At 37.1% G+C, this 27,178-nt stretch overlaps 1 protein-coding gene across 5 annotated transcripts in view; it reads left to right on the plus strand.

Moving 5' to 3' along the window:
* The window catches only part of si:dkey-175g6.2, a 49,478-nt gene that overhangs the window by 1,707 nt on the left and 20,593 nt on the right, over positions 1-27,178 (plus strand). For 2 of the 5 annotated variants that reach the window (NM_001441744.1, XM_087268786.1), the window contains 3 exon segments: positions 1,165-1,303; positions 6,728-6,761; positions 8,941-9,016. In NM_001441744.1, the coding sequence (NP_001428673.1) occupies positions 8,969-9,016 (48 nt within the window). In that variant the 5' untranslated portion in view covers positions 1,165-1,303; positions 6,728-6,761; positions 8,941-8,968. 5 annotated transcript variants of the gene reach the window in all.

The raw sequence follows: 27,178 nt of genomic DNA on the forward strand, positions 1-27,178 counted from the left end.
TCTCTCTCTCTCTCTCTCTCTCTCTCTCTCTCTCTCTCTCTCTCTCTCTCTCTCTCATACGCGCGCGTGTGCACTAACACACACACAAGCACCACGCAGACTCTCTCTTTCTAATTCGCATAGCAATATCCGTGATATTGCTAGACAGCCCGCTCCCGTCCCAAATTAAACCCGTTACCGACCGCTCCCGCGATTTATTCGGAAATGTATTCCCGCGGCTGTCCCCGCGCCAGATTTCTGCGGCGCGGGAATAAATTTCCGAATAAATCGCGGGAGCAGAACTCTAGCACGGAGCTCCATAAACAAACAGCACGCGTCGCGTTTTTAACGTGACTTTGCACGCGATAAGATCAAATATCCAGTTAACCTGATACAGTACACGCGGTTACAAGTAACAAATCACAACTAAATACATTTGCAAGCAAGAGTAAACGAGGCAACAACTTTAACCGCACGTACTTACACTTGAGAAATGGAAGAAACCCATCCTGACGTCCATCAGTTACTCTTTACTGATCCTTCCTTTAACAAACTCAGATGAAGTATTCTTTGTAGCATGTAGCTTCCAGAAGTTTCCAACTGCTTGGCTATAATGCTGAGGTTTCATCTTTGGGTAGAGACTCAATATATCCATCTGCAGTGTGACTTCAATCGACCGGCATGTTTGTGTGCGTGTGTTTGTGCGTGTGTTTGTGGGTGTGTGTCTGGGTTTCTGCGTCAGAGGGCGGGGCCTCAGGTTTGAAATCTCCCGGGTTTGCGCGTGCACGTGAATAACTTGGTTTCGTTCGTACGTCATGGCGAAACACCTAATGAGTCGGTATCAAGGCGACTCGTTTGAAGCACTATGAATCGACTCTTTTATAGATGAATCAACAGTTTTAAACACTGTATTCTTACAGATTTAAGCCTTAGCTGGATACTTCACTTCACTTAGAGCTGTGTTACACACTACATGGAGGGGAATTTTCAAAAACCCATAATATGGGCTCTTTAAAGTGTGATGTTAACACTTTATTTCAGGGTGTATTTGATACACTTGTACTACATACATACTAATAGTAAGTATGGTTATTAGTTACACTGTAACAATGAAAATAAATGTAAACTGTTTTTTATGTTTGTACTTTTAGAAAAGGAGTTTTACTTTTTATATATTCGCTTCAGGTTAGTGCTGTCCCCTCACAGCAAAAAGGGTGTTGGTTCGAGCCTCAACTGGGTTAGTTGGCATTTCTGTGTGGAGTTTGCATGTGGGTTTCTCCTCCAGATGCTCCGGTTTCCCTAAGTCCAAAGACGTACGCTATAGGTGAGTTGGGTAAGCTAATTTGTCTGTAGTGTACTGTATGTGTGTAAATGAGAGTGTATGGGTGTTTCCCAGTAATGGGTTGCAGCTGGAAAGTCATCCGCTGCGTAAAACAGTTGCTGGATTAGTTGGCGGTTCATTCTGCTGTGGCAACCCCTGATTAATAATGGGGCTAAACTGAAAAGAAAATGAACATTCCTTTCATCTACATTATGTAGTTGAGTCTGGAATAACTGTGTTGAAATGTCGGGCAGAACTTTCTAGGATGTTTTTATATGGTATGCCAAACAATATAGCACCTTGTTTCCACTGATATCAGGGCCCAGAAACAAAATAAAAATCCATTTGTTTCACTCCGAGCAGAACCGATATTTTAACGTTGCTGTTCTTTTGTTCCTTATTAAACAACACGTTCTGTAAATGGTTTTCTAGAAAAAAATACTGGTTAATAATGTTATTTTATTACTCAGTGCAAAAATAATAAATTGACTGATAGGTTGTGTGTGCCTTTTAATAACAAATTTGACATTATGTTTATATATACATAGAAACAGTTTTACTGAAATTACACATACATAGTTAGTATGTGAATCTTCTGAATTTGGTAAAGGCAGGAAAATAAAACTTGTACACTGTAGGAGACAACGCTTATTTACACTTCATTTTTGTTTCAACTAGCAGTAACACAGTACAACATTTTTAATAGGGATCTTCCCACCAAGCATTTTTTGTTTCTAAAAGATGTTTAATAGATGTCTAAACATAGTCGTCCTGGCTAAAACAAGGCTAAATTTGTGCTGTCAGGGAAAATCTAATAGATGTCTAAGAATAGGCCAAAACTAGACTAGTCATCAACTAAACAGAAATGAAAGACTACACATAGACAGTCTGTCTAATCTGTCTATTTGACGACTAGTCTAGTTTTGAGCTATTCTTAAATGTCTATTAGATTTTCACTGACAGCCCAAGCTAAGCCTTGTTTTAGCCAAGCTGTCTACGTCTAGATGTCTATTAGACGTCTATTAAACACAAAATTGTATGCTGGATTATATCATAAGTGTAAAACTTGTATCAGATCAGTAACTGTAAACACTTTTCAAATCAATGTACAATGTATTAGATGATAGTATATACAATTCCATATCACAGAGAAGTGCAATAAATTAAATTAATTTAATGTGCTAAGTATTTGTTTACCAAAACTAACCAATCAGATGAGGCCTTTACTATCTTCTTCCCCAGCTCTCTAGTAGGTGAAGCTATAGCTGAAAATAAATACTGATGCTGGGAGACGAGAGGAGAATGACAAAAGCAAATAAGAATTAGAATTTCCTCCAAGGTTTTCAGTCATTTGTGATGTTTTTACAATCTATCATTTTTTTTTTTTAGATTGAACTAGCTCAGAAAAATTACTATTACCTGTTTATTTTGTTCATTACATTAATCATTTTTTATTGTTGCTGTTAAAATATTATTTTTAAAAGATAATTATATCGTAAGATATATTTTTATTACAGCAAATATAATACAAATTTTCCTTGTATTGTGCAGCCATACTATAGTATTCAAAACACTCAGTTCTTCATATAAAAATCCTAAAAGCCTGTTCTACTTATTGAATTGGATAATATCAGAGACTCAGAGGAGCTGAAACACTTCAGGCTAAAGTACTGAGAAGTTTTGCTATCGTTATATGGCAGCTTACCATAAAGATTGTACTGGAGTTAATTATATTTAATTAAGCATAAATTGCATGATTGTGATTATGTAAAATAACCTCAGGCAGTTGAAGGAGTTTTTGTGTGTATATTAGCCCTGTATTATTACACCAGGCCTTTATGAAAATGACTCCTTTCAAGAAAACCCCCCCAAATTTTACAGTGAGGTAAAATATTTCTACATTTACTATAAGTAATGGTTAAAAACATCAATCCACTATTTTTGTGTGTGTTTACACTTTGTATTATCTTTTCTTTCAAGTACATAGTGCTTCTATTTTCTGCCGCTAAATACCATGCTACCCCCCCCACGCTACGTCTTTGACAAAAAAAAAACCTGGAGTGACATTTATCAGGCTCACTGATCCGATGGTGACATTTTATCAGAGCTTCTCTGGCCTGAGTGTCTAGCTGGATGGACACAGGCCGCACAGATAAAGATGATGAGCTTCATTTCAGATCACTGATATGGTTTTACTACAGGACACTGACCAGGTTAAAACTCTGCATGATTGATTCGTGTCAAATAGCTGGGTCATAATAGTCAGATGAGATTAGAAACTTGTTAACACCAATCTTGCGTCTCAAAGGCTATTACGTTTTCGATATTAGCTTTCAGAGGTGTGCAATAAAATGTTCAGTTACTGATTCTTCTGATTTGCATATTTTCCCAGTAATTCATTCCACAACAATATAACTTAACTTTTATGAGAGAAAGGCTCTAAGGCAGATAATCCTAAACTAGGGCCCACGGTAACCTTTGTTTTGGCCCTCTCTTCTCGGTGATGGGGATAATAGGGATGGTTTAAATTCAAATTTAATGTAGCCCTTTGTTTGTTTTATTGTTAAAAGCTAACTGAAATTTAATGTTTCAATTAAATGGTGTAAATTAAATCAGATTTTGTTTAAATGTACATACTGTCACCTGACAATGCAGAGACTGCTTGACAATTGTACTCTGCATTTAACTCCACTGTTTTAAATGGGATTGTTTGTTTTTATTGCAATAAGTTATCATTTAGGCGACACAGTGGCACAGTAGGTAGTGCTGTCGCCTCACAGCAAGAAGGTCGCTGGTTCGAGCCTTGGCTGGGTCAGTTGGCGGTTTTGTGTGGAGTTTGCATGTTCTCGCTGCGTTCGCGTGGGTTTCCTCCAGGTGCTCCGGTTTCCCTCATAGTCCAAAGAGATGCGGTGCAGGTGAATTGAGTAGGCTAAATTGTCCGTAGTGTATGAGTGTGAATAAGAATGTATGGATGTTTCCCAGAGCTGGGTTGCAGCTGGAAGGGCATCCGCTGCGTACAGCGTGCTTGATAAGTTGGCGGTTCATTCCGCTGTGGCGACCGCGGATTAAAAAAGGGACTAAGCCGAAAACAAAATGAATGAATGAAGTTATTATTTAAAATGTTATTAGTTAATATGATCTAAAGTAATATTTTCTATTTATTTAAAAATTTTATTAAATACATTTGGAAATTACCCATGGCAACTTAATGGGTAATGTAAAATAGTTTGATATATTTATCTTTGGCCCAAAGGTCTCGATGATATTTGGTTTTCGGCCCTTTACACGAAATAGTTTGGACGCCCCTGCTCTAAGGCTTTAATGTTGACATCAAACAAAAATTCACCATCATTTTAGTAGACGTGGTAGATCTTACTAATACAACGATTGAGGAATGCATTCAGGCATGGTGGGTGTCTTTTTGGCTGTCCAAACCAGGCATTGATGGGCAGAGTTTGAGTGAACGCTGTAGCCGATGCGTCTGGATCATTTATACAGTTGAAGTAAAAATGATAAGCCTTCCAGTGATTTTTTAATTTTTTTTCAAATGTTTCCCAAAAGATGTTTAACAGGAATTTTTCGTTAATTCATTCATTCATTCATTCAGTTATTCATTCATTTTCCTTTGGCTCAGTCCCTTTATATATCATGGGTTGCCACAGCGGAATGAACCACCAACTTATTCAACATATGATTTACTCAGCGGATGCCATTCCAGCCGCAACCCAGCACTGGGAAACATCCATACACACTCATCCACACACACACTATGGCCAATTTTATTTATTCAATTTACCAGGACTCGAACCAGCAACCTTCTTGCTGTGAGGCGACAGTTCTAACAACTGAACCATCGTGTTGCCTGGAATTTTTATTTCGTATAATATTTGTTCTTTCTGGAGAAACTCCAATTTGTTTTGTTTCAGCTAGAGTAAAATCAGTTTAAAAAACAAAAAACAAAAACATTTTATGATCAATATTATTAGCCCCTTTAAGCAGTATTTTTTTTCGATTGTCTACAAAACAAACCATCATTTTACAATATTTTGCCTAATTATCCTAACTCACCTAATTAACCTAGTTAAGTCTTTAAAATGCACTTTAAGCTGAATACTAAAATATTATGTCATTGTGGCAAAGATAAAATAAATCAGTTATTAGAAATGAGTTATTAAAACGATTATATTTAGAAATGTGTTGAAAAAAATCTTCTCTCCGTTAAACAGAAATTGGGGAAAAATATACAGGAAGGCTAATAATTCTGACTTCAATTGTATGTAGAACTACAGGTTGTCATAGGTGATTTAGTGCTCCTTTTCTGTTTCAGTTATTCAACCTAAATGTCTACGTTCACAAAACACACGACACACAATGAAAACACGGCTCAATTATGGCGTCCTCCAGTTGTTGATGTTGCTAAATGCAGCGCCTGATGTCTTTGTCGGCTGGGTTACATCACTTCAGAGTTCCAGGAAAACGATTGCTCCATTGAGTTCCTCCAACTAATGAGTTCCTCTGACTACCGGTGCAAAAGCCCCTAATGAGCCTTTACTATACAACATTGGCCTAATGTTTAGAGAATTTGACTTGTATCCAAAAGGTTGCGAGCTCGCTTCTCAGTAAGTTCGTTTCTCAGTATGAGTTGTGAATGAACAGTGCCTCCTTCCACCCTTAAAGGGATAGTTCACCCAAAAGTTAACATTCAGTCATTATTTACTCATTCTTTACTTGTCTTCTGTTAAACCCAAAAGAAAATATTATGAAGAATGCTGAAAACCTCACTTTTATAGTATTTGTTTTTCCTACTGGTTATAGGTTTTCGGCTTTCTTCTAATTATTTTCATTTGCGTTCAACAGAACTCATAATGGTTTGAATCCACTTCAGGGTAAGTAAATAGTGAGTAAACCCATGGCCATCACTACACTTTTTCACTTATAACACGCATGTTTATTTTTGAAGCCACCGTGAAATCCATTTAGTCTCAGAGCTTTTGTTCGAGAGGTTGTTGATCAGTCACATCCGGTGAAGTATATAAAAACAACCCCAAGAGGATGAGTCTAAGTCCTTTTCCCACAGGCACGTGGGCCGGGAACATCGAATCATTTTTAATCCAGATAACGCATTCTTGTCACATCTCTGGTTTGCATTTTGTTTTGAAGCATTAATCTTTCCACCTTTCGGATATGTATCAAGATAATGTCCTCAGATTAGGCAGGATTAGCATCAAGCACACATGACAACATTGTACTTAACCTGATTAACCCCACTGGGAAAGATAAACCTCCTGTGTCCACCTCCTCAGTTAATTATGTACTTGACATCCATAATCATTAATGTTATTTACAGACAGCCAACCACACTGGTGGTGGAGAGTGTGTTTACTTGAAGATCAGGTCATTTACAACATCTTATTTTATTTTACTCAGGACAAAGAGAGCAATGACTCGGATGTCTGAAGTGGTAAGTGCACTCTTTATTTCTATAAATATGTATTCATAATATATATTGTAAAAAGATGTTGCCATGTATTTAAATATTAGTTTATCAAATGCTTTACAGAAGTATTTAAATTGTCATGGTTTCATATAAATTATTATTTGTAAATATACTAAGAATAAGATAATAGATATTATTAATATCAATAATAGTTCTGGGCAAAAAATAATCATGGTTAATCATTTAAAATAAAAGTTTGTTTTGACAATATGTGTGTGTGTGTGTGTGTTATATTTATATGTGTTTTATATATATGTGATACACACACATACATAAAGACAACACTTTACAAAACAATGTTGCAACTTAGATATTTACATTTATCTATAATTTGTATCACATATATATATATGTAGTTTATATCTAAATATAAATAAATATTTTCTCAAACATATGTATGCATGTGTGTATTTACACTCCCCGGCCACTTTATTAAGTACACCTTACTAGACCTCCTTTTGCCATCAGAGCTACCATCTATCCTTCAATTCTTCTTGGCACAAATTCAGCAAAGTACTGGAAATATTCTTCTGAGATTTTGGTCCATATTGACATGATAGCATCACGCAGTTGCTGCAGATTTGTCAGCTGCACATCCATGACACAACTCTCCCTTTCCAACACATCCCAAAGATGCTCTATTGAATCGAGACCCGGTGATTGTGGAGACCATTTGAGTACAGTGAACTCTTTGTCATGTTCAAGAAACCAGACTGAGATGATTCTCGCTTTATGACATGACGTGTTATCCTGCTGGAAGTAGCCATCAGAAGGTACACTGTGGTCTTAAAGGGTCAGCAACAATTCTCAGGTACTAATGGGCCCAAAGTGTGCCAAGAAAATATCTCCCAAACATTACACCACACCACCTGCCTGAACCGTTGATACGAGGCAGGATGGATCCATGTCTTCATGTTGTTGACACCAAATTCTGACTCTACCATCCGAATGGTGCAGCAGAAATCGAGACTCATCAGACCAATCTTCTATTGTCCAATTTTGGTGAACCTGTGCTAATTGTAGCCTTGGTTTCCTGCTCTTAGGACACAGGAGTGTCACTCTATGTCTTCTTCTGCTGCTGTAGCTCATCCAATTCAAAGTTGGATGTGTTGTGGATTCAGAGATGCTCTTCTGCTTACCTCGGTTGTAACGGTTATTTGAGTTGATATTGCCTTTCTAACAGCTTGAACCAGTCTGGTCTTTTTCCTCTGACCTCTGACATCAACAAGGCATTTGCGCCAAAAAAACTGCCACTAACTGGATATTTGCTCTTTTTTGGACCATTCACTGTAAACTCTAGTGATGGTTGTGCGTGAAAATCACAGTAGATCAGCAGTTTGGACTGCAGCAGATCGTCTTGACCATGTCTACATGCTTTAATGCATTGAGTTGATGCCATGTGGTTGGCTGATTAGAAATTTTCATATCGAGGAGTTGGACACCTGTACCTAGTAAAGTGGTAGGTGAGTATTTACATCATAAATGTACACAGCGGTGATGCAGTGGTGCAGTAGGTAGTTTTGTCACCTCACAGCAAGAAGGTCGCTGGTTCGAGCCTCGGCTGAGTCAGTTGGTATTTCTTTGTGGAGTTTGCATGTTCTCGCTGCGTTCGCGTGGGTTTCCTCCAGGTTCTCAGATTTCCCCCACAGTCCAAAGACATGCGGTACAGGTGAATTGGGTTGGCTAAATTGTCATAGTGTATGAGTGGTGAATGAGTGTGTATGGATGTTTCCCAGAGATGGATTGCAGCTGGAAGGGCATCTGCTGCGTAAAACATATGCTGTATAAGTTGGCGGTTTATCTCAGATAAACAAAAGGACTAAGCCGAAAAGAAAAGGAATGAATAAATGAATGTACACAGCACACACATATATGTTAATACAAACATTTAATTTGCATGTGATTAATCGTGATCAATTTTTCCCAGCACTAATCAATAATTAATAATAATCTGCTTTTTCGATTAAAACATATATGCATGTATATTTTCATAAGCATAAAAACAATGTTTAAACTTCAAATTGAGTAAGTTAAAAATACATTAATTGTATTATCACATCTTTTTTTGTTTTGTTTTAGTTTCCCTTTTTATTGATTTTATTTTTATGTTTATATATTTTCATTTGTTTGTTACTTCCTTTAGGTTTAGGCCTCCATACACCAGGTTCATCATGAAGCAACAGGTTGCAGTTTTCCCTGGAGGCCACTTGATGGCAGCAGTAAGTCACCCTCTTGTTTGGCACCATAAAGCATGATGACGGGTATTGTGTGTGAGGTGTTTGCAGTGGCACGGCTGTGGGTTGTCGAAGTGGGAGCCAACCAAAAAAAAAAAAAAAAACCACACACATAAAATAAATAAATAAATATGACGATTTCTTTCGCCCTCCGTTACGTGCCATTTGGAGATAAGATGTTGGTCCCCGAAGAACACGAATAAACTCTTGCGGGGGTTCGAATGTCATCCAGTGGGGGAGGAAGGGAAAAACAGTGTTTGAGAAACACAAGACAGCCGGCGGTTCTTTGTCTCTGACAGGCATGAGCATTCAGCCCACCAGCGTACAGTGCGGCTGCGGCCTCACCATGATATACATTCAGAGGGGGCGCAGGCGAAGAAAATCAATGTACGAGAGGACATGTAGGTGCTTTATGTCACAGTGTCCCAAACGGAGTAGGAGACAGCACAAATCCTTAAAAAGCAGAGAAATGGATCTGTGCTAGTGCAGGAAAGACAGAAAATTGAGAAGAAGGCGAGAGGAGGAGGGGGGCTGAGGGAGACTGAAATAGGGAGAGGCAGAGAAATGGAAAGAATGGAGTGAATCAACCCTATTTTTCCCCCAGTCTTTGTATTTTACATTCAGCGCAGGTCGCTTCCTGGCACTTCATGGTTTCGACCCAGCCGTATGACGCACCGCTCCCAGATGAAGGGGACCTGCTGCTGCTCGGGCTGATAATGATAATAGTTATGATGATAACAGTAATAACCAACTTCCCATGTCGCTCTCTTCCTGCCAGCTGCTTACGTGTTAGGATTATCAGCGGCTCTGACACACTGCGGTGGAGATGCTGCGCTAGCCTGGGGCGCCAACGTGTGTGCGTTTCTGTGTGTGTGCTCGTGCATATGTGCACTTCGGTGTGTGTGTTTACGTGGTGATGCCCTCAAATCTGTCCCCCTTGCCTCTATTTCCTGCCGATTACACTCTTGCCTGAGGTTGGTGGCCCATTCAGCTGTAAGTCCTGTTCTAATGATGCTCAGGAGTGGGCAGTAACCCACTCGCCCTCTACATCCTTACACCCCCCTTTGGACATGTGCATCTAAAGGACAGATAGGACAGCAGGTTTAGTCATTGCCGTGCTGTCATTAAATATGTTTACGTTCATGTTTTTGCATGGATATTTTGGGTTATTGTATAAAAAATGTTGGATAGAAACACCAAGATGCAGCACGGTGGCGCAGTAGGTAGCACAATCACCTTACAGCAAGAAGGTCGCTGGTTCGAGTCCCAGTTGGGTCAGTTGGCATTTCTGTGTGGCGTTTGCATGTTCTCCCTGTGTTCGCGTGGGTTTCCTCAGGGTGCTCCGGTTTTCCCCACAAGTCCAAAAACATGTGGTAAAGGTAAATTGGGTAAGCTAAATTGTTCATGGTGTATGTGTGTGAATGAGTGTGTATGGATGTTTCCCAGTGATGAGTTGCAGCTGGAAGGGCATCTGCTACGTAAAACATATGCTGGATAAGTTCATTCTGCTGTGGTGACCCCAGATTAATAAAGGGACTAAGCCGAAAAGAAAATTAATGAATGAAACACCAAGATGCGCAAAAATACAAGTGTATGCAATAAGAGAAGTTTGTTTGGTAAATTCTTTGATCCGCAATAAAAAACTTGTGACTTAAGGATCATCTGACTAGATGGCTAGACTTACAAGTTGACTGATCTCAGTGCAAATGACTCTCAAATGTTGTTTTAGGGACTGCTTACGACTCCATTATGAACTAAAAAGCAAAAAAAAAAAAAAGAAAACATTTTGGCATTGGTTCAAATAACGAATAATGAGGGATAAACCAGCATTTGAAAATGTCAAGTTTTTGAAATGATATTGGGAACATCTCCTCGTAAACCACAAAAACATGTGTTTCAGTCAAAAACAACAACAACAAAAAATTGATTACAGGACTTTGTGGCCCTGTTCCACATCATCATAAACCTTTGCGGTCTTCCTTAGAGTCCACACTTTCAGGATGAAATGCTGCTTTGACTTGTGTAGAAGTCTGCTTGGGAGCTTGTTTCAGTAACTGCTTGGTGAAAGTGTGCATCAAAGGTGCATTTGTTAGCACCATTCTGAACGCTAAAATGATTAAATTGTCACTCTATGGTCACTGGGACATAACAGACAGGAGCACTCTGTGGCCGTTGTAAGTCCTAATTATCACAAGTCTGAATAAAGTGTGTCATATGCAACAGCACCAGTGTGTGTTTGCTTAGAGTGTCTTCACGAAGTGCCAACTATTCACCTGACTTGCACAGTAGTGTTTTTAGTCATTTATGGCTGATCTGTGTAGACAGAGATTGTTTTTCAGCGTTGATGTACAAGAACTCTTTTAGGGTGCTGTAACAACTCACTTTAGTTCAGCTGAATCACACTTAAGTTTGTTTTCTCTTTTGGTGCAGTTTGTCTAGGCAGGTGAAAATTGTGTAGATGCAGTAGAGTGCGCACCAAAAGCAGACCAAACAAGTGTACTGAGATCTGCTTGAAGTGATGGTCTCTGTGCGAACTTTTATAAACTAATTATCGAACGGATCATGTCCTATCCTTAATCATGGCTGGACTCACTTTAACAATTATCAATCACAATAAACAGATATAGTAAACCAATCAGATGAATCCAAGCATACAATGAATAGCCCATTTCTCCTTATTTTCGTTCTTGAAGAATTCCCTCATCCACTTTATCTCCTCCTTTTCTTTCTTTACCATGGGAGCTCTCGAGACCTAGCTGATCTCGGTCCCCCTTATATGCTAAAATAACCAATATGTCAGAGCTTAGGGTTCTCTCCTGGGACAACATGCCAAACCTGCAATTAGTATAAGCATTAGCTAAGTGTGAACTCTTGAAAGATTTTCAAATGAACACTGGAACAGTTCAGTTGGTGCGAGAGAATAATGCGAACTTTAAAAATGCACTGCAAATGGACTAATCCAGGTGCAGTCGTCAGCTGTGCAGTGCATTTTGGGATGAGGTCAAGTATTTGTTGACGGTGCTTTAGCTACGTAGCACTATGGCTAACAAACTCTTGAATTGACAATGCATCTGTATTGTTTTCGGTACATTAAAACATTTCTTTCCAGCCACATCCGCTCTTCATTCTTGAAGGTATAGTTTGTCTGAAGTGATTTATTTAAATGATATAATATACAATGCCCAGGGGGGGCGTCATGGTACCGCAGTGGGTAGCGCGATTGCCTCACAGCAAAAAGGTCACTGGTTAGAGCCCCAGCTAGGTCAGTTGGCAGATCTGTGTGGAGTTTGCATGTTCTCCCCATGTTTGCATGGGTTTCCTCAGGTTGCACGGTTTCCCTCAAAGCCCAAAGACTTGCGGTATAGGTGAATTGAATAAGTTAAATTGACTGTAGTGTATGTGTGTGAATGCAAGAGTGTATGAGTGTTTCCCAGTGTTAGATTGCAGCTGAAAGGGCATCTGCTGTGTAAAACATGTGCTGGATAAGTAGGCGGTTCATTCCGCTGTGGCTACCCCAGATTAATAAAGAGACCAAGCTGAAAAGAAAATGAATGAATGAACAATGACCGAATTCAGCCAACACAGTCTCTCCATCGTGTTGCATCGTCTGCTGTTTTTTTCAGGGGTTTTGTAGGAATATTCCCACATGTTAATTCTGACCAATCCAAATGTCCTGTGGCTGCCGTCGCATCATCCAAGTGGATTCTACACACTGGTGGTGGTGTGGAGAGACCTCCCTCATGATTGTGAAGCACTTTGGGTGTATGGTCATACACGATAAGTAAGCTATATAAATATACATTACATTACATTACAAATGCAGGTTGGGAAATATGTTCACTGACACATCTGGCCATCGAGTCATGGATGTTGTTACATGACTGCTTAAGTTTAACTGGTTAAGACTAGAGCAGTCAGTGTGGTGTGAAAGAACCAAAATGGCTAAAAAGTGCTAGGGTGTATCATTTGCTGCCTTTATGTGAGAGAGAAAAACATTTCAGAAAAGTGCTTCACAGCCCTACTAAAAACAAACAAACAATAGAAACCATCACAGAATTAAGTTTTGGTTTCTGACACAGAAATAAGTTCTGGTTTCTGAGTAATTGTTTCCACAACAAATACCACTAAGGACATTATAAACCATCAAAATCTAACTGTCAAACCATTACATTTTAATGGTTTCTAGTATGTTTTGGAGCATAACTCATTAGGATTTATTGGTTTACAACCAGTAGAAGGCAAAAATGACAAGAGACCCAAGGGGCCATTATAGTTCCAGATATGATCAATACAATTTCCAATAGTTTCATTAACAGTTACACATTCTATTAATGATTTTTGATGTATTTGTTTTTCAGCAGGGAAAACTGTTCCTAAACCTCAAGCCTCTGAAATCCACACACAGTTGAAGTCAGAATTATTAGCCCCCCTGTTTATTTTTTCCCCTCAATTTCTGTTTAACGGAGATATATTTTTCAACACATTTCTAAACAATAGTTTTAATAACTCATTTCTAATAAGTGATTTATTTTATCTTTTTCCATGATGACAGTAAATAATATTTGACTAGATATTTTTCAAGACACTTCTATACAGCTCAAAGTGACATTTAAAGGCTTAACTAGGTTAATTAGGTTAACTAGGCAGGTTAGAGTAATTAGGCAATTTATTGTATAACGATGGTTTGTTCTGTAAACTATCGAAAAAATATAGCTTAAAAGGTCTAATAATTTTGACCATAAATTGTTTTTTTTAAAAAAAAAACTGCTTTTATTCAATTATATATATATATAAAACAAATAAGACTTTCTCCAGAAGAAAAAATAAACATAATCAGACATACTGTGACAATTTTATTGCTCTGTTAAACATCATTTGGGAAATATTTAAAAAAGAATAGAAAATTCTAAGGGGGGCTAATAATCCTGACTTCAACTGTGCATTTTGAGCTTCAGTTTTTTTTTTAAATTAAATAAAAAATTATATTTAAAATGAAATTTATGTGCAAAGAAACACAACAACTTTGGATAGAAACAGCTATAACCTCTTTCACTTTCTTTGTTGCTAAATTGCATTTATAATAAGAAAGCTTGTCTTGCCTGACTACCAAGAATTCCACATTTAATTCAAACGTGTAAAAGATATCTGATAATTAACAGTTGCCCATAGCTCATGATTCAGAGGTATTTTCAACTAAGCATAAGCTCAGCCCATTTATTTTCTTTTGTGCTGCTTCGGTAAAACAATTTCCACCTTATCACAAGTGTAATTTAATAATACCACACAAGATGCTATAAAAGATTTCTAGTGTAGCCTTGAGTGACTCATGTACACTCTTTTGCCTAGCAATATTTTACCAAGCAAGAAAATATTTACCATTATGCTTGAGCATCTTTGTAAAAACACTGTCAAAAAACACTGTAAAAACATCTTTGTAAAAACACTGTCTTTTTCAAAATTGTTAATAATATAGTGAGTATAGGAGGGAATTACACAAGACAAGATGTTTTTTTAACTCAATGAAATCATTCTTTGATTATTTTCTATATATACACATCAAATTTTGGTCTTTTAAAAATGGAGATGTTTAAAACTGAGCACAGTGCTACATGTATAATTATAATAATACAGCAGAAGTTGTGAACATTGTTGGTGTTTTGTGTTTGCAAGTCTGACTCACAGATACTCTTTTTTTGCCTCGCTACACATTCGCAGGTATTCCTGTCATGTCTCTCATGCTGATGACGCTCTGACTCAGTAACTAAAAATGACATCCTTGATTTGTACTCGCACAAATGCGCAGAAAGGACTTCTGGTCTGAGATCATACTAATTTTGAGGTACGAAGATAAGCAATTAAGTCAATTAGCTAGAAGTTAAGCTTCTATTGATTTCCAAGAATAGAGTCTAAAAATGCTGCCGGTGAATCGACACAAGCACGCACGTCGCTCCTTGGCATTTCATGGCAAGAATGGCTCTTGCTTTCGTAATTAGCTTTCTTTGAATATGTAAATAAGCAGATGTTACTTTTAGTTAGTAGTTAGCAGCCAAGATTCCCTAACAGGTGGAACCCAGAAATTGGAGAGTCAATTTGATCCAAATCCAGATCTTGTATGACCCTCTGGGGACCAACAAAAAGAATTTAGGATCACATTTTAGTTTTAGGATTACATTTTTTGTTGCATTTGAAATTAGCTGGCTGGCTTTACCTGTATACTTTTATTTAAAAAGATGGTTGGGGAGGTTTACTGGTATGTATAGGTTTAAAGGGATAGTTATTCATGCTCCACTTGTTCCAAGCCTGTTTGAGTTTCTTTCTTCTGTTGAACATAAAGAAGATATTCTGAAGAATGTTGGAGAGAAAAGCTGCCATTGACTTCCATGATATTTTTTCTATCAAGAGCTGCTTTTTTCCCAACATTCTTCAAAATATCCAACTAAACCTCACTTTTAAACCTAATACATATGAATTTGGACGATCTCATTTCTACAATTCAGTTTGATTTGCTCATCCTCTAGTGATGGTTTAGGGGTGGGGGATTTTGCCAACACAACCTCATTGGAAATATGTACCCTGGGCTACATTTTTGGGAATTGTAAAATATGTCCTCAGGTCTACAACTACGTCTGTATTTTGTGTGTAAACAAACGATACGGTGTGGCATAGTGCCAAAACATCTTTTGTTAGTTTTCATGCTTCTCCTGACTGCTTACCTCTGTATGGTTGGCTTTTTCCAGTTTGCTTCGTAGATCGCCTTGTATGGTGTCAGACTTGGGACATGAAGCCAGTTGACAAGTTTTTTTATAATCTGATGATACATCGAACTCCAGCAATAAATAGAAAATAGACTTACAATTTTACCCACAGATTTTTTCTGTGTGCAGCGTGATATTCTCACAGTGTTGGTCTTGCCGTGTCGGTGTTGGTGTGTTCTTAAAAAAAACATTCTTAAGTGCATTTTTTAAAATGCCTTGTCGTGACTTGTAATGAGTAAAAATATAATTATTATAAGTAATGTGTAATATTAGTAAGTACAGCAAAAAGTATTCTACTAATGTAATCACATTCATTTTGTAATGCGTAACTCCCAACATTGATCATAATATATACAATTTTTTACTTTAATGCTAAACCGGACATTTGATTGTTATGTACAATCTGTAGATTTTCTGCATGGCTGTAGAAATTTCATTTTACTTTGTAGTTTAAAAAGGGGAATGAAACATTTTATAAATAGCCACTTAAACTTAATTTGGTTGTCTATTACATATTTGAAATATATAATATACAACAAAAAGTTGGGACAGTATGGAAACTGCAAATAAAATGGAAAGTAGTGATTTCTGTATTGACTTAGACTTGTATTTCATTGCAGACAATACGAACACAAAACATTTCATGTTTTGTCCGCTCAACTTCATTTTATTAGTAAATATACATTCTTTCCTTTCATTCAGACCTGCAACACTTTACAAAAAAAGGTGGGACAGGAGCAATTTAGGGCTAGTAATCAGGTAAATTTGTTAAATAATGATGTAATTTAAAATAGGTGATGTCAACAGGTGATTGTAATTAAGATTTTTTACAAAAGCACATTACAAAGTAATGTCTACGGAAGAGGATATAGGTACTTGACCGGCCTGCCTGCAGTCCCGACCTTTTGAAGTGTCAAATGTGACAACGAAGACCCTGCACTGTTGCCCACCTTAAGACTTGTTTGCAGGAAAAATGGGGCAAAATTACACCTGAAACACTTGATGTTTTCAGTCCCTAAAAGGAACACATTAAATAATGTGCTTTTGTAATGTCTAAAATAAAATACAAGTCGAAGTAAATTTAGAAATCACTTCTTTCTTTTTTTATTTGTGTTTTCCATACTGCCTATATACCATACTGAATATAATATAATATAATATAATATAATATAATATAATATAATATAATATAATATAATATAATATAATATAATATAATATAATATAATGAATCAGAAAATAAATCATTGTACATTCTACATAATCATTATATTACAGATCAGAATTAAATGTTATAGATTGTTAACATACAAAACCAAGACAAGAAAATTAATTTAAAATAAGTAATATTTTAAAATACACCTACAATTATTATATTGTATTATATTATTTTTTATTATATTGTATTATATTATGTTATATATTATATATTGTATATTTTTATATTATATTATATTATATTATATTATATTATATTATATTATATTATATTATATTATATTATATTATATTATATTATATTGGACATAAAACTGTGACAAGAAGCATCTCAGAGACAGCACACAGAAAGCGCTATAGTGGACATAAAAAGGTATTGCGGGGTCTCAAGAGGATAATTGTATCATGAAAGCATTTAACCTCGGGTTCTCCCATTGGGACTGCAGCCGCGACACTAAATCACTCCAAACAAAACCTCCTTCAAACCCCCTAAAAACCCAGAGCTCAATATTACGCTATAAGATGTTTATTTATGTTTGTTTTTTTACAGCTAGAAAACATTTTAAAAACGTCACACTAGAAATTTCAAATGAAAGACGCAAGTTGCACAATATTTATGAATTTCTGCCTCCACATCATCATGAATCACTGAAGAGGCTGCAATCCCAGGTGCTTGCTTTTTTTATACCGTAATTAAAAACCACGTCGTACGAGCACGACAGAATTAATTGTTAAAAATTGGGCTCTTAGTGTGCAAATTTGCCTTGAAACAACAGACTTAATTACTGGCCATAAATGAAGGAAAAGACCCAGTGCCATTAGTTGTAGGGCGACGGGCATCGTAGCCATTAGTGATGGGCTAAATTGGGCTAATTTTCGGTGAGGACCACATGTGATGGAGTGATAGAGAGGAGGGGGAAAAAATAAGACAGAAAGAGATGGGGGTGGAGGACAGAAAGATGGGGGTTTGGAAATGGTGAGTAATGAATCCGCTGCCAAATGAAGTGTATGAGTCAAACATTTAGGAATTGGATGTTCTGTAAATTAAAGATGTTTATCATGACTGCTGCGCTTTCAGCTGCCTTAAAGCGTCTTTTAAACATGTGCCAGTGCTTCATTATGGGCCGGTCTAATGATAAACATCTGCTCAGTGGGACAATTCTAATTTATGCACCTTTGTTCTGAAGGATTACTGCTTTCCTGTGCTATTTTCGAAAATGCTGGATTAAGCGCAACCCTACTCAGACAGAAATAAATGCACAGACAGTTTTATCAGGACACCCAAAGCTTAGAATTGTACAGTTTGATTTATATTATATTATATTATATTATCTTATATTATATTATATTATATTATATTATATTATATTATATTATATTTAAGCTTATAATTGTAGTTTAATTATTATATTATGTTATATTTTTTATTAATATATTATATTATATTACATTATATTATATTTAAACTTAAAAATTGTGATAGAATATTGATGAATGTAATAAAACTACAAAGATAATAGAATTAATACTCTTATAGCCAATATAATTATAAAAACAAATATTTAAAAGGGGCGTGATGCTTATTAATTAGGTATTTATTCATATAAAATGCATGTTTAATAATATCAATTATAATATTATTCAAAATTGTACAATAATGAAAAATATGTCAATGACCCTTTAAGTAACTCTACATATATACGATAATTTGTTTATTAAGGTCCATGACAAATCTAAGTACAATTTTTTTTTTAATTGGCATTATAAGTTTTAATAATATTATTGATTTTTTTTTTAACTTAAAATGTCCATTACAATGACAATGAATAAAATAATGACAATCAAATTTAAGACATCCTCGTAGCCCGATAAAATTAGTACCCTTATAGCTCATACAATTTTAAATATTTAGAAATAATTAAAGGGGCATGATGCTTATTATTAAAGTATTTTATTTATAAAATGCATGATTAATAATAATAATTAAAATAATACAATAATAAAAATAGACCCTATGACCCTTTAGTTAACTCAAAATATTTATAATAAAATAAAAAATACACATTACATTGTATTATATTATAGTCAAAATTGTGCAAATATATTCATGAATATAATAAAAACATTAATGATAATACAGTCTCTTATAAATATTTTAATATATTTAAAATGAGCCATGATGCTTATTATTGAAGTATTTATTTATAAAATACATGATTAATAATAATTATTAAAATGATACAATATTAAAAATAAGTCAATGACCATTTAGTTAACTCAAAATATTTATAATATAATACAATCGTACACATTATATTATATTATATTATATTATATTATATTATATTATATTATATTATATTTATTATATTATATTATATTATATTATATTATATTATATTATATTATATTATATTATATAAAGGTGATATAGTGGCGTAGTGGTTAGCACATTCGCCTCATAGCAAGAAGGTCTCTGGTTCGAGAAAAACTTGTGCTGGATAAGTTGGCGGTTCATTCCGCTGTGGTGACCCCAGATCAATTAAGGGACTAAGCCGAAAATTATATTATATTATATTATATTATATTATATTATATTATATTATATTATATTATATTATATTATATTATATTATATGACAAGTCTAAGTATAATTTTTTAAATATGCATTATAAGTATTAATAATATTGTTTTGTTTTACTTAAAATTATTAATTACAATTATAATGAATAAATTAATACTTAAGGCATTCCCATAGCTTAATTTTAAATTTCTATCTTTTAAACAAATAAAATAATCCCATCAAATTTGTTAAACCTATAAACAGTAAACAGAAAAGACGAAAATCCTAGCACATTCACATTTGAGCACACATGCTTTTTTACGCAGCAGTGGTGCAGCCAAACAAGCACGTGACAGCACCAGCTCGTCATCTCGCCTTCCCAGATAAAGACTGTGCACGCGGTGATAACGGCCATCGTCTCGCCTCTAGTGCCCTTAGGGTTTTAGGCAGAATGGGAGAGGCTAATCTCAGACACAATAACCAGCAGAGATGACAGACCAGCAAACCGCAGCTGTGTCACGCCACCATGCACACACCACACATTAGCCATTCACAGAGAAAATAAAACCTCACTCTATACCAGGATTTGCCAAATGGCTGACTGCTTACGTGTGTGTGTGTATATATGTGTCGTTTTATAGTTTTATGTAAACTATGATATAGATTGGTCTTTGTTGGTGTGCATTTATCCTTCAGCCCATGTTGGATAGATTGGCGCACATAAGCGAGTGTGATTAGTCTTTTATTGTGGTCTTTTCTTAAAAGACAATTTTCTCCCATCACACTCCTTTGACATCTGTCCCTTTTATGTGCTCCGCCTGATAGGAGCCTGTGGGTGTGTGTGTATGTGTGTGTGCTATAGTAATGGTTTTGTGTGCTTTAATCCTGGTTCCAAAGCTAAGGATGATAGAGCAACTATATAAACAGTTTATATATACATGTGTGTGTGGTACTAAGACGTTTCTCTTTCTTTGAACCTCTTTGAACCCGCTTTAACCTCCACATTTTTGATCCCTCATATCAAAGAAGCTTAGATGAAGGAGAAAATGTGTTTGTTTATTTACGTGTGTGTGTGTTTGTATACATTCCAGATTAATTTTGAAGATCTGTTAACCTCCACTTCAAAGTACTGTTGTGTGACTGAGCCCCAAAACGATGACAATGACTGTTTGTTATATGTTTTGACCGTTGTTTAATGGTGACTCACCTGCTTAGTGCATATTTCTTTGTCTCTTTGTGTCCCGGTCTGTCTTTCTCTGTATCTGTTTTGTCTGTCTCTTTCTCCCCGGCTCTCTCTAAATGTAAAACGAAAGCCCGCCCCCGACAGGTCACTTTACTAATGTGAAAAGACACAATTTCAGATGCGTGTTTGGCATCGGAATTACCCGTCGACCAATCACCGGACAATACACATCATCACCCTTCGCTCTGTCATGATGATGTCACAGGGTGTGTAGAGCGTGTAGTGTGTTACGTAGCGAGTGGGCACGCGGCAGTGCGGAGCATCGGCTCAAATCGCAGATTTGATGTGAGTGTCGCCCAGCTCTCTCTCTCTTTTTTGACTTTCTTTCCCACTCCACCCTTTTTTCATTTAACGTCACATTGGCATCAATCATCACTTTCCTCTTACCCCCCTCATCCATCTCTTTCTGTCTTCTCCATTGCGGTTCCTTCTCGCCATATCAGTCTGTTCATCCTCCCTTTTCCATTTATCACGTCTACATGATTGTTATTGCTCATTTGCGCGCTGACAGTATTAAAACACCTCAGGCTTACAACAGCTTGCTGTGCCATTTTGTATTTTTTTTCCCTCCTCCTGAAACAACCTGAAAGTGGGAGTGTGCAAAACGAGCACACATCATAAACGCCACATGCTACATGGGAATTAATCTGTCAGACAAGTAAGGACTGTGTGCCAGAACGGCTGCGTGCGGGTCTGAAATCATCTTCATTATACTTGCGTACTACTCGTCCTTTTGGTGGTCTATCAGAAATTATTTTAAAAGGACAGAAAATGCCTTTATTTCACAGCCAGGGGTGATTGCTGAAGCGTTTCAAAGCCATTTGACTGAAAATGAGCGCAGCTCAAGCGTGGAAATGGCAAGCTGTTTATGATGTCACCTAAACCATGACTCACTCTGTAGGTTTTTCTGAAATTGAACGTCGGCCTGATCTCTTTTGAGATAGCGGCTTGTTTTACGCAATTAAAAAGTCGTTTTCTCTCTCCTCCCCTCGCAGCAAAATCTGCCTGACATTTGTTCGCCATGTTTTGAGCGCCGGGCCAATGGTTTTGCACTCGGCTTACCCGTTTCTGATTGAACAATGACCAGAGTCTCGACGCTCTGAGGTCGCTCCATTAGGGTATTTATACTAAAGCACAACGATCCCTTCAGTCCAATCAGCAGCTGCCATATTAGAGCTGAAATGAAATGGTGGTGTGTTATGTTTTGCTTTCGTGCTCTTTGAGAGTGCGCTGCCGCATTGGCCAATCATCAGCGCAGCGTGCAGTCTCTTCCGTCTTTGTGATTTCTTTGGAATGCTGTTGTTTGCTTAAATTGCTCTCTTCTTGCACAAGAAAGCCGGAACTGAGCGAGAAAGGGCGGCTGATTGCGGCTATTGTCTAGCGAGTGTGGCTCATGGGCACTCACGGGGTAATTGCTGCTCAAGGAGGCTGAGGCGTGCACCGAAGGGAGAGCCAGTGTGTTTGGAAGGAGGATGAGGATGGTGTCGAAAGGGTTTCACTTTTATAATTTATGATAATTTCCCCAACAGCGCTCTCTAGTTAGTAAAAAAAACCCAGAGGGACTCTCAAACTAAGCTGTACTAACACACGCTCCCATTGTTTCATGAAAGACACACGGCACTCTGTGAAGGGCGAGTGGGAAATGGGAAAAAAACAATCGAAGGGGTTTGATACCAGTCTATTGTGCAGCAGCGGCTTATAACCTGAAGTCCCATCTTTCACCGTGATGTGTGTCTTTGCCTCGCTCGAAGGCAATGTCAGCGAGACGGAAATGTTCAGAGAATAGTCTGAGCCCCGGAGCCATCATGATTTTTAAAAGACGTTATCTGTTAATGCGATGACGACGATCTTTGAGGTTTCTTTCCACTTGAAGTACGACTTTTGTCAGATGTTGTTTTGTGCTATCTCGTAAGATACATTTCCTTTTAAACCCGGAGCTGGGATGACTTTCGTTCATCCATTTCGTTTAATTTATAGTGTGACACCTGGAAGGTTTACATCCTTGTAAACACTCGCTCTTTCTCCCCTCTCTCTCTGCATCTGGATCCCTTTTGACAAAATGCAGAGGTTGTCTGTAATCTGCATTTGCATTGATGAGTGGGTTTGCATTAAGGTCGATGTATATAGGGTTTTGCTGGCCTAAAATGCTAGTTGCTGGGGTCTTTGAACGTTCATGTTATCATATGTTGGCATTATAGAGGGGACAGTGAGGGGAGAGAGAGAGGGAGAGAGAAAATGTGTGTGTACACTGTATATAAATTGGCAGGTTGTAATTAAATGTGCAGACCTCTCTACTATCTCCTCCTCCAGCTCTGCGCCAGTGACGCACAAACGGCTGCAGCAAAGTGAGTCATCCAGCCCTGAGGATCACCAGCCCTCCCTCTATCTCTGTATCCCCCTCTTCCCCAGTCCCCCCTTGTACCTCTTTCTCTCTTACCCTCCTCTATTCAGTCCCTGCCACTCCATCCCTCATCCCCTTTTCCCCACTGTCCCTCCTGATTTTTCTAGTCACATGTTTTTTCACTTATTGACCGCTCCCCCTTAACCCTCACGCGAGTCTCTTTGCATTTGTCTTTCTGTCTCTCTCCCACTAAATTTTACTACTTTTTCACTATTCTCATCTTCTGTCCTTTTCAGTCACTTTCTTATTCTCGTATAGGCTCTATTATGTTTTGCCATGTTTTTTTTTTTCATTCACATCAAATCAATAAATTGGATGCATTACGTGAAATAGTCTAGATCGTGGAAGTTTAAGAAAGAAAGCAGCATAAAAGTGAAAAGTCAAAAGAAGATGTTTGTCGCAAGTCATCTAGAGAGACATCTAGAAAGAATATATATATATATATATATATATATATATATATATATATATATATATATATAGGTGTGCATATGTATTTACACTAGCAAGTTACCTTATATGAAATCATTTTCTTTGTGAGAGATGATTTAATGTAAAAGCTAAACAAAGTCCTGACTCAATTTATGACTCATTTTTAATCACTACATTTTCCAAAGTTGACTGATGCAACCAGAACTAGCTCAGAGGGTGATGGGAAAGTGTACTTTTCCCACTATTTTAATCGTACGTTCTTTTTATGCAGCGGAGATCAAAAAAATAACAGGTAACACTTTATTTTGATGGTCCATTTGAGTATTAGTAGACTGTCTGCTTAATATCTGCTGATACTGCTCCTTCAACAGACATTTAACTGACTATAAGAAACTTTGCAAGTACATGTCAACTTATACTAACCCTAACCCCAACCTAACAGTCTACTTATAATCTAATGAGAATTAGTTGACATGTAGATGCAATGTAACAAACAAACCATCAAAATAAAGTGTGACCAAATAACAAACCTTGTTTATCTACAATCTAGAAGTTTTAACTTTGCAGTTTTCAATCACCTCGCAAGATGGTGAGCTGCTCTAAAGTGACAAAAACCCTTTGATAACAGGTTTTCCAAATGAAGGCCAAAAGAATGACTCTTTCAGTCATAGCAAGGCTGAAAGAATTTAGGCTAGTGGTCCAAAATCTGTGACTTCTAGTTCATTTATTTTCTTTTCGGCTTAGTCCCTTTATTACTCAGGGTTGCCACATAATTGAACTTATTCAATTCACTTGTACCGCATGTCTTTGGACTGTGAGGGAAACTGGAGCCCCCGCAGGAAACCCAAGTGAACACTGGGAGAACATGCTAACTCCACACAGAAATGCCAACTGGCCCAGCTGGGGCTCGAACCAGCAACCCTCTTGCTGTGAGGTGACAGCGCTACCCACTTCGCCATCATGTCACCAGATTTCTAGTTACTTTACAATTTTAATAATTCATTCAAGTCCCCTCAAATGGCTGGTTGTCCTTGATAAACATGCATGAGAGGACCAGCTAATGCAGAAAATCTCAAAGGGCAATAGGTTTAACGCTGCAGCTGAAATTGCTCGCCAGTTCAGAGCTGAACAAGGGATCTGGTCTCAGTATAGTGTCTTGATGTTTAATAGAGTTTGGAATGAAAGCGCTGCAGTGGCTAAAAACTCACCTGCAGAAAGAATCATAGTTCAGAGACGACAGAGACCTTGTCCAAAGTTCACTTCAATTGTTTTAATTGTTCACTTTAATTTATTTGTGTCCAATGAGAAACATTATGTTTATTTACAAATAGAGGAAGGACTAAATCCAAAGTGGGCGGCAGGGTCGTCTCACAGCAAGAAGGTAGCTAGTTAGAATCCCGGCTGGGCCAGTTTGTATTTTTGTGTGGTGTTTGCATGTTCTCCTCGTGTTCATGTGGGTTTCCTCCGGGTGCTCCGGTTTCCCCCACAGTCCAAAGACATGCACTGTAAGTGAACTGGATAATCTAAATTGGCCGTAGTGTATGAGTGTGCGCATGAATGCGAGAGTGTATGGGAGTTTTTGCTGTAGAATAGCTGGCGGTTCGTTCCGCTGCGGCAACCCCTGATAAATAATGAATGAATCCTAAGTGCTTTTTCTGTAACATGCAAGTTTATCCTTGCATTCATCACACAATCAGCCAGCAGTTTCCATACACAGCAACGAGCCTGTCACAGCAAATGGGTAAAGCAGTCGCACCTGAAAATATTAAAATAGTAAAATGGCCAGCCCAGAGTCCTGATATTAACCTGATTAAAATTTGATGGCTTAGAACAGGGGTGGGCAAACTCGGTCCTGGAGGGCCGGTGTCCTGCACAGTTTAGCTCCTGCTTATAGATTCTAGTGATCTTGAAGACACTGATTAGCATGTTCAGGTGTGTTTGACTAGTGTTGGAACAAAACTCTGCAGGGACACCGGCCCTCAAGGATCAAGTTTGCCCATCCCTGGCTTACAAACATACTGCAGTCAACAAACTGGAAGAAACCAAGATAATGTGAGAGACTTGTGAGATCCTGTGGCTGCAGATGTGCTTTGAAGCTATTCCAAGCAATGGCCTCTACACTTTCTACTAAATTTAAATTCTTGTAAGTCTCAGAAATGTTTTTCTTTGAGTTACAAACATTGCTGTTCTCAAAATGTTTAAACACTGAACAACTAGTATGGGATTACCAGAGGTAAGATTCTTTTGAATTTTGAACGATACAGAAAATATTTCTGAAAAGATTTGATCTCTAATTTTTATTGTCTACTGTAAACATCACTTTATTATTCTCACAGATTGTGTTTTGACATCTTTTTTCTATCTACATCAAATCACAATAAATACAAATGGACGCAGTAGATAAAACCAAATTGCAGTTTGACAAGTAAAAAAGTAAGAGAAGAGTGAATAAATTGAAAGAGTTCTTGATCACAAGTAACTGTATACACATACCTTTTTATGGTATTATTTTAAACGTATAACTTTGTTTTTTAACCAAAACAAGCAAGAGTTTAGCGGAGTGTACAAGTTATTGTCAAACAGGTCTCTTGGTGACAATAAAAAATATGAATCCTTTTAATTTGAATATGAATGCTTTTTCACTATTCACATCCTCCGTATTTTAAGGCCCTTTATCACTATATAACAATTTTTTTCATTCCTATGAAATTGCTAAAAAAATGTATGCATTAGATGAAAGGCTCCAAATGGTGCTCATTTCTTGAAAGAAACATAAAAACTGCATAAAGAGAGAAAAGCATCTTGTGTCAAAGATGTGTCACAAGTGACTGTGTACAGGTGTCCATATATACTGGCAAGTTACCTTGCAAAAAATAATGTTCTGTTTAAAAGAGATGAATAACATGATTTACTATATAAGCTAAACAAAATTCTGACTCAATATATGACTCATTTGCAATCACTACATTGTCTAAAGTTGACTGTTAGAACCAAAACAAGCTCAGAGGGGGTTGGGAAAGCGTATGTATAATTGCTCAAACAACTGACTATAAATCAATCAAAAATGTTGCTTATGTGCCTGGTGCTTTGCCACTGCCGAAATTACAGCATTGTGTGGATTTTGAGGTCATACGCTACTATTATGTCCGTTAAGAATTTTTGGAAGAAGTGGGAAGCAGACCGATCACATCCATGAGTCATGTAATTGTGAGCACTGCCCCGGTTGGCTTTGACTAAAAAAAAGAAGTTCATCGCATGAGAAAAAAGAAGCAATTTAGCGCCTAACTTGCCGTGGTTATCCAATTAGCTTCATCTAAAACGCAGCTATGCATGGGGAGCAACATACTGATGTCACCATTTAAACGCTGAAACACAATCAAATGGAATCTATTCTTTTATTAAAAAGAAAGTGGCTGTAGAATAATGGCTGAGTGGGGAGCTGGCTACCCATATAAATGAAAAAAGAAAGCGGAAATATAACTTTTTTTTTTTTTTTTTTTGAATTCTCGAAGCGGTTACAGCTGTGACTCATTC

Source organism: Danio rerio, chromosome 10 (assembly GCF_052040795.2).
Source record: "Danio rerio strain M-AB ecotype USA chromosome 10, GRCz13ab, whole genome shotgun sequence".
Lineage (NCBI taxonomy): Eukaryota > Metazoa > Chordata > Actinopteri > Cypriniformes > Danionidae > Danio > Danio rerio.